Here is an 8,447-nt window from a genome sequence, read left to right on the forward strand (position 1 = left end):
TAATTAATATGGTAGTTTAAATGCAGAGGTGTAACTTTTTTTTTCCTTGCTTAAAAGTGATATGATTTTAACAAGCCCATAAATAGGTTTAAGAGCTAATGAGTGAATTTGCACTCATAGTGAAAACACTGGGTGGTAATTGTGAAGAAATCTTCAGGCTGTCATTTTGGGGGTGGGGTGGGGCAGGGAGGGGGAGAAAAACCGGGATAAGGCTTACAGATAGAAGGTAGCGTGGTGATGTTAAATTCACTGTAATTAGAATGTTCCTATGTAGCTTATTCTTAGACTGTCTGTGATATTAGAAGGTGGCAGAGAATTCTAGAAATATCCTTGTTGAGTCTGTTTTCTAGGGGCTTAAAACTGAAATTAAATGGGAAACTTTGCCATTAAATACCTTATTTTCATTTGATGTTGTCTTACTGTGGGGTTCAGAAATCTCAGTAAATCTCCTCACACACATGCAGCCCTCCCCTCCATTTTAGTTGTTATCTTCTAGTAAAGTTAGTTACATGTCAGATGTCATCTTTACTGATCCTGAGTGATACACTAAGATAATACAGGCAGTAGGGAAGGAGAAATCATCTCTGGTCTCCTTAAGAGTAAGAGGAACCTGAAGGTTAAACTTCAAAAGACAAATCAAAGTCTTACAATCTATTTAGTTACTATAAAACAGATCTAATCATCTATTTAAACACTTGCTTAGAGAAACTAGACAGTCTCATGCAGTTAATGAAGTAACGTATCAGTGCACCTAGGACTCCATTAAGGATTTGTTGCCCCAGTTTACGTGCAGCTGTGCATAGTGGTTTTTGCATATGGTGAAGATAAAACCCCATGACTTGTATCCTGACACTGTGAGTTGAAGTTGCCAGCAGATTTTATAAATTTCTTTAAAATTAAATCTCTGGGGCAAATCTGATTAGGTGAGTGAGGAAAAATAAAAGGTAAGTTAACCTCCACTTCCTGCAAAGGAATGTATGCTTTTGTTCCAACCCATTGCCGATTGAGCTTTTACATCCTGTTATGAGTGAATGAATCTAGTAACCATAGTTTAAATTCAGAGTAAGTCCCCTCAGATCTGTCATAGACTTAACATTTAGCATAATTTGACAGTGTCTTCACACAGTACCAAGAGAAATACGTTGATGAAGTGTTTCTGTAAGGATTTTTGTTCTGAACTTGTTTGCCTTCTAATAGAATATGCAATGCTCAAACCACAATTTTAACCATTTTTTTTCTATCTCTAGCAATTTTCAATACAATTTGAATGTCAAAGTGTCATGAACAACATATTGCATGCAGTGACTGGGCTTTCAGTACTGGTTTCTGAATCAAACATTTAATAGTAATTTATCTCATTTCTGAAATCAAGTGAATCCTGTTGTAATCTAAGCTATTCCATTTCACATGTTGTTTTCCTTGTTTACAATGATGGTGTGGATTATCTTCAATATAGTATTTTTGTCTGTTTTAAAGCTAATGATGGAAATTGGCCAATACTTAAACAGAGTTCAACCCCTGTGGTGAAAGCCCCTCAGATCTCCAATACAGACTGGAAAGAATCGAGCATGGATACTGCTGTAAAACAAGGAACTATATCCAGCCAGCCCCTGCCAACTTCAATATTAGGAAGCACTGATAAACTGGTGGGTTTCATCTGTCGTATTTATAGACTTTTTATAGTTTTGCTGAAATTATGAACTTCTGGCTTCTGTAGCTGAACTCACTTCAGTTACGTACACATTCAGTTTCCCAGGTGATGATTATCTAAAAAATCACAAAGAACATTACCATTGTATTCCTCCCTGATTCCTTTATGGTTTTATTACTATTTTTTTTCAACTTCAGTAGTTCATATTCCTTCCTGTTCTTCCATGTATCTCCCCTTTTTTCTGCCTTTGCTTCTCTTAATCATCTCCTGCACCTTCCTATTTCTATAATGCAGATCCTTGCTACTCTTTTTTCTTGGTATAAATATCACTTTTTCAATGTGCTCTTTTTCTCACAGAAATCTCACAAAAGAAGTGGTTAAATCCATCCTTGAGTGACACCACTGGTGGTGTCAGTTTGCACTGTTATTTTAGTACTTTATGAATTCTTTAAGAGAGTATCTTTAAAGAACTTGTCTTTTAAATAGTTTTGGTGAACTGTTATCACTCTACATATTATCAAATACATTATCAACTAAATACTGGGATCCAGAACCTAGACCAAGTTATTCAGACTTTGAAAGTATGCAGATAGTTTTGGACTCATGCTAATGTATTAGAGCCGAAGATGCCTTTAAACAGCAGCTTCTCTCTGAGGTGTGATGAGGTCTTGTGATAAATTCAGGTAGATTAAGGACACAAGTTGTTATATTGACTCCTTTACTGTCACAGAGATGATTAGTATGTTTAGTTGAATGAGGAATATTCTTGCTCACAAGTATTTGTTTAATTAAATGGTATATACTATTTATTGTTCTTATGTAGGGTCTTGACCTGGGGAAGGTGCCACCGACAGTTCCTGGTGTAAGCAAGCAGTTGCCTCAAAACTATGGGACCTATCCAAGTCCGGTTCCCTTAGGAACAGGTTCTACAAATTCTCTAGAAAGAAGGAAGGATGGCAGTCTGCCCAGACCCGGCACCAGTATAACAAATCGGCAAAGACCCGTTCCACTTCCGCCACCAAGCAGTGTACATCAGCCCAGTTCTTCACAACAGATTCAGCAGAGAATTTCTGTACCTCCCAGCCCTACGTATCAACCTTCCGGTCCCCCCTTGTTTCCAGCAGGAGATGGCAGGCCAGAACTCCCTTTAACTGTGGCAATCAGACCTTTTCTAGCTGATAAAGGATCAAGACCTCAGTCTCCCAGAAAAGGGCCACAGACAGTGAACTCCAGTTCCATCTACTCAATGTATCTCCAGCAAGCAACGCCACCAAAGAATTATCAACAAGCTGTATACAATACCTTAAATAAGTCAGTAAAAGCAGGTAGAATATATTTTGCTTTATTTTTTTTTCTTTGAAATAGACTGTTAAGATCTACTTATTTGGCTTGGTTTACTTTCCATATCAGTTTGAAAAACCTACCTAAATCTGTAATAAGAGGAAAGATATTTTTGTGTACGCAGCATGGCAGAAAAATGACCCCATATATTTTTTGGATGGTAAGTAAGTATACATTCAACTACAATGTATTTAAAACAAGATGTAATTAGAGCAGTACTGTCTGGATACTTTACCAGTACTTTCAGAAACAAGTTGAAAAAAACAGTGCCCAGAGAGGAGAGTTTTTCTCTCCTTACTGTTTCCTCATGAAAGAGGAAAAACATTCCAGGTGTTACTTGTAACTTACAATTTTGAGGAGCATCACCATCACCAATGGGTGAGTATTTATTTCTGGTTTGATAGGCTCCGATAGAATTAACTTGATTTTTTTTTTTTCCTTTCTGTATTAGTGTCAAAGTAGTAGCAACAGAGATGTACATGGTTTATTTGCAAATATTTTATTATGTAATTTGAGAATAGTTCATCACCACTTTTAATCTTCTCTCTTCTTCAGTTTATGGAAAGCCTGTGTTACAATCTGGTTCAACTTCTCCCTCACCCTTGCCATTCCTTCATGGTTCTTTGCCTGCCCAGACTTCTTCACAGCCACAGTCTCAGCCACAGACTGAGGTATCTGAAAAAGATCAAGAGCAGGAAACGGCGCCACCATCCAGTGAAAACAGCAATGTGGAAAACATTCCTCGTCCTCTGAGTCCTACTAAGCTCACACCTATTGTGCATTCGCCCCTACGATATCAAAGTGATGCTGACCTTGAAGCTCTGAGAAGAAAATTGGCCAATGCTCCTAGGCCATTAAAGAAGCGTAGCTCTATCACTGAACCAGAAGGCCCAAGTGGACCAAATATACAAAAATTATTGTATCAGCGCTTTAATACTCTTGCTGGAGGAATAGAAAGTGCTCCTTTTTATCAGCCAAGCAATCCACAGGACTTCATAGGCATTTTAGCAGATGTTGATAATGGTAACGCTAGTACCAATGGCAATATTGAAGAACCTATTTCCATGCAACCAACAGTTCCTCTTCCTGATGAGCCCCCCCCTTCATCAGATGCCAATGATAATGAATTACCTTCTCCTGCTACTGAGGAACTGATAAGCACTGAAACCACGAATCAAACATCTGAGACAACTGAAGATAATAACAACAATCCTGCTATAGTTCCTTCTACCGAACAGTCACCCAGTCCCACACCTGAGGTCAATTCTCCAGTAGAAGATGAAGCTCCTTTGCCACCTGCTGTTCTTCCTCCACTTCCTCCAGTAAGTAAGAAAGCAAAAAGAAATTATCTGAACTGTAGAATTAGCTGTGTGTTTAAGCTTCACTGGAAGGTGGCATATTTATGCTAAACAGTATGTTTGCACTTTCATGATGCTAAAAGAAAACAAAACCAGGGCGGCTCCAAGGAGAACTCTGATGGATTATTAGAGACCTACAGTAGTAAAGAGACTAAGGGAAATATGCATATAGGTAACAGGAGGTTGTGTATGTACTTCAGGCTGTCAAACTTCTGGGGAGATAGACTTTTGTGGAACTAATTCTGGAATCTGAGACTCCATGAGAAATAGTTTTTTCATTTCCCCGAGCCTACAATGATAACTGTATGAAACAAAGCTAAGCTAAGCCAGGGGGAGGCGCTCTGATCTGCAAGCAAGCTGAAATAACTGTTCTGGGAGAAGTGTACTCCTTCTTTCCTCTCAGCAGAGGTGTGAGACAAGGGCTAACACTAACAGCAACACAGCTGACTTGTTTCAGCAGAAATGTTTTTCTAATGGGCTTGTTGCGTAAATTGAATTGCTCTTAAAGTCCCTCGCCCAGCTGCACCAAAATCTTTTGCATACTTGTCATTACCAAAATCTACAGCATATGGAGAATTGAAAATAGGGAAGAAATTGAGTTTTATTCGTAGTTATGACTCACTTTAACATTGGTTTCAAAGAGTGTATCTCCACTTTGTAATTCATGTAGGGACCTTGCAGTTCCTCTGACAGTCTGACTGCAGTGTGCACGGGGCCTTGTATGTGTTTTCCATGAGCAGAAGTGGGCCAGGACACTTCTGGGAAAAGGGAAATAAGCAACAGATACTGCTTATGCTGCGAGAGGTTTATTTTTCAAAATGATACAGCTATACTAAATAGCATAAATGGAAATGGATCTTACAGTGCTGGAGACTAAAAGCATTCTATAAATGCTGTAATTAATAATTGGTGGGGCTTTTTTCTGGAAGGTGACAAGGTCACATGTGAATGATTGATTCACAGTATTCTCAAAACACGTTTGTTTCAGATCTTGAGAATGCTGATTCTGATAACACCAGATAGAATGTCACATAAAATAGCTTCGTGTTCTGTACTTTTCTTTCCCACAGCAAAACTCTTGTCAGTACTGACCTACAGCGGGTACTTCTGCTAATTCAAGGCAAAGATTCCTCTGAGTAGATACTCAGGCTTGGCTGTGTCATGCTTTCTAGCCTAAGTAAAAGTTTTGACAGTGTCTTGGACCAATCCATCAGAAACACCTTCAGCTCATATTACATACAATTAAGATAGTGGTGCTTAAAAACCACTGACTTAAGTACTTCGTTCCTTGTATTCACTGCCCTGAATTAGAAGCTTCTAAATTGTATTAGTGTGCTCTTTCATTTTGTAACTGAATAAGATGTAATAATATATCAAGCCTTTTATTTAGAGACTTTATGACAGAAACAAATTTGCATAGTTCTAATCACCTTTTAAGGGGGATGGGATTTTAAATCTCATTAATAACTAACTGAATTATTTGTAATACTTGCACAACTCGAAATGATGTCTTTCAACCTTCATCTCAGACAAAACGGACCAACTTGAAGAAACCTAACTCAGAAAGAACAGGCCACAGTTTGAGAGTGAAGTTCAATCCGTTGGCCCTCCTTCTTGATGCTTCTTTGGAGGGAGAATTTGATCTTGTACAAAGAATCATATATGAGGTGAGCTTCTAAACAATGGCAACCTCTTCAATTTAATTTAGGAAAGAAAAAGTGAACTATTTTATGTTTTCAATAGGTTGATGATCCCAGTAAACCAAATGATGAAGGAATTACACCTTTGCATAATGCAGTGTGTGCTGGTCATCACCACATTGTGAAGTTCCTGCTTGATTTTGGTGTAAATGTAAATGCAGCAGATAGTGATGGGTGGTAAGTGTGAGGATTTTTAACTTAGCACCTGGGAGAAACACCATTCTGATGCACATTCAAAATTCAGTCGAGAACTGTTTGGGGAACAATTTTCTTCCCCTTTGACCCCAGCAAATGAGCACTTTCTAATCTCTAGGTGGTGGCGAACTCAAATGCAGGGGTACACTGTGTTCCAACTCATGTACCAGCACACTTCAATCACAAAATACAGTCTGGTTTTACTTAGAGGTATAAATGCATTTCTTGTTCAGATGCTGAAGTAATTAAACTGTAAATAACAGCTGAAGAAAGTTTTAAGTTCCATCTTAACATAACCCACCACAGACTTTGGTGTTGAAGAATCTACCTTTACAGGTAGATGTAGCACTTTTGAAGCGTACGAAGGGGATGTGAAACCTTGCTGTCCTGATCTGTTTTGCCCTCACCTTTGTTTTACCTCTCAAATTTCTTAGTAGAAAATACCCTTTTAACCCATCAGCTTTGTAAGCTACAAAAATCAACACTTTAGCAACACTTTTGATAATGTTTGGCTTTACTGAAGTCAGATAAATCTTGGAATCTACTCCAGGATTTAGACAATACATACATATACCATAATCATAAAGAACCATTTTCTTTAAAAATAGACAGGCTGAACTCTATACTGCAAGACACAACAGTTAGGATTCATGGAGGTTTATTTCTGCGTTATTTCAGGACACCCTTGCATTGTGCTGCTTCTTGCAATAGCGTTCATCTCTGTAAACTACTGGTTGAATCTGGAGCAGCTATTTTTGCTTCAACTATAAGTGATATAGAAACTGCTGCAGACAAATGTGAAGAGATGGAAGAAGGTTATATTCAGTGTTCCCAGTTCCTGTATGGTAAGCTGTCACACTCTGTTACAAACTCTTTAGCTTTTCTGAAATTCATCCGTTTCTGTCTCTCTGATCTCCATGAAACATCTGCTTAGGCCCCAGACTTGGCAGTACTGCCTATCACTCGGTCTTTCAAAATGCTAAAACCAGAATAGTCTTTTCATTACTGTGTTGCTCATAGACCTTCTGTTCCCTGAGTTACTTCACAGGCTCCTTCTAATGCTGCAGATTTTTAAAGTTTAATTTGGCTTCCTTTCAAGGAAATGCTTCCATGGGGAGGTTATGACAGTAACAGTGAGTAGTCAAGCGTATTGAGAGATACTCCAGAAACTTCTAGCAGATCACATGAACACATATACTTTATGAAACTGGTTTTATCCTCATTTGAACAAAAGATTATGAAGTTTCTATTGCATATATAATAAAAAAGAACCTCATGCAAATTGGTTTAAAATATTCTGTAAAATTTGGTTTTATCATGCAGTTGAATTTCTGAAATAATTTCATCGTGGAAGCACTGGAAATTGTTCATGAAATTTTATTAGTAAGAGACTAAACTTGGGCCACAGCGTCCATGCTAAGAAAATCTCAGAGAAGAACAGGCTGTTTTACCATCTAGTGTGTTGTGTAATTTGTTGTTAACAGGAGTGCAGGAGAAGTTGGGAGTGATGAATAAAGGAGTGGTGTACGCTCTGTGGGATTATGAAGCCCAGAATAACGACGAGTTGTCATTCCACGAGGGCGATGCCATTACTATTCTAAGGCGCAAGGATGACAATGAAACAGAGTGGTGGTGGGCCCGTCTCAATGATAAAGAAGGCTACGTGCCTAAAAATCTTCTTGGGGTGAGTTCTTTTTATGTTACCTTCCCCCTCTATTGTTTCCTTCCTTCTGAAGTAGGACCACGAGATGGATCTTTGGTCAGAATCCCTCCGTGCATCACCTGGATGCATTGCTATGAAGCGCTGCAACACAGATTCTTATTCTCTCTGGCCTCTGTGTCATTGTAAACAAAAAGGAGACACTATTGCCTAGGAGATGAGTGCTGGTTTTTATTTGGCAAGTTAGTCTATTTACTGTAGTCTATGCTTGAATCTTTAATAAGATTCTACCACCCCACCCCCCTTGATTAAACTACAGGGTAAACTATAGGGTAAAGTGTGCTGGGTCCATTAGGCAGCTTGAAGCTTTGGCCCGAGAAGTTCTTTAGGAAGGTTTTTAATACCTGGCACAAGATAAGCAACATACAGATGCGTACAAATGTAAAACAGGAAAGAGCCTTGAAGGTGACAACTGTAGGCAAGTTGTTTATGCTGCTCCCAGTCCAACAGAACACTGCTAGCTTGAGTAGCATTACATTCCT

The 8,447-nt window shown here is 38.6% G+C and overlaps 1 protein-coding gene across 1 annotated transcript in view; it reads left to right on the forward strand.

Annotated features, from left to right (window-relative positions):
- Window positions 1–1,476: 1,476 nt before the first annotated feature.
- Window positions 1,477–8,447, forward strand: part of PPP1R13B (protein phosphatase 1, regulatory subunit 13B) — a gene marked incomplete at its 5' end in the record, with an annotated part of 8,287 nt that continues 1,316 nt past the window's right edge. The window contains 7 exons of the mRNA XM_010134233.1: window positions 1,477–1,646; window positions 2,475–2,976; window positions 3,548–4,314; window positions 5,880–6,017; window positions 6,094–6,227; window positions 6,924–7,090; window positions 7,730–7,929. Of these exons, the coding sequence (XP_010132535.1) occupies window positions 1,477–1,646; window positions 2,475–2,976; window positions 3,548–4,314; window positions 5,880–6,017; window positions 6,094–6,227; window positions 6,924–7,090; window positions 7,730–7,929 (2,078 nt within the window). The remainder of the gene's footprint in view (window positions 1,647–2,474; window positions 2,977–3,547; window positions 4,315–5,879; window positions 6,018–6,093; window positions 6,228–6,923; window positions 7,091–7,729; window positions 7,930–8,447) is intronic.

The sequence above is a fragment of the Buceros rhinoceros genome, unplaced genomic scaffold (genome assembly GCF_000710305.1).
Source record: "Buceros rhinoceros silvestris isolate BGI_N320 unplaced genomic scaffold, ASM71030v1 scaffold19744, whole genome shotgun sequence".
NCBI classification, from domain to species: domain Eukaryota; kingdom Metazoa; phylum Chordata; class Aves; order Bucerotiformes; family Bucerotidae; genus Buceros; species Buceros rhinoceros.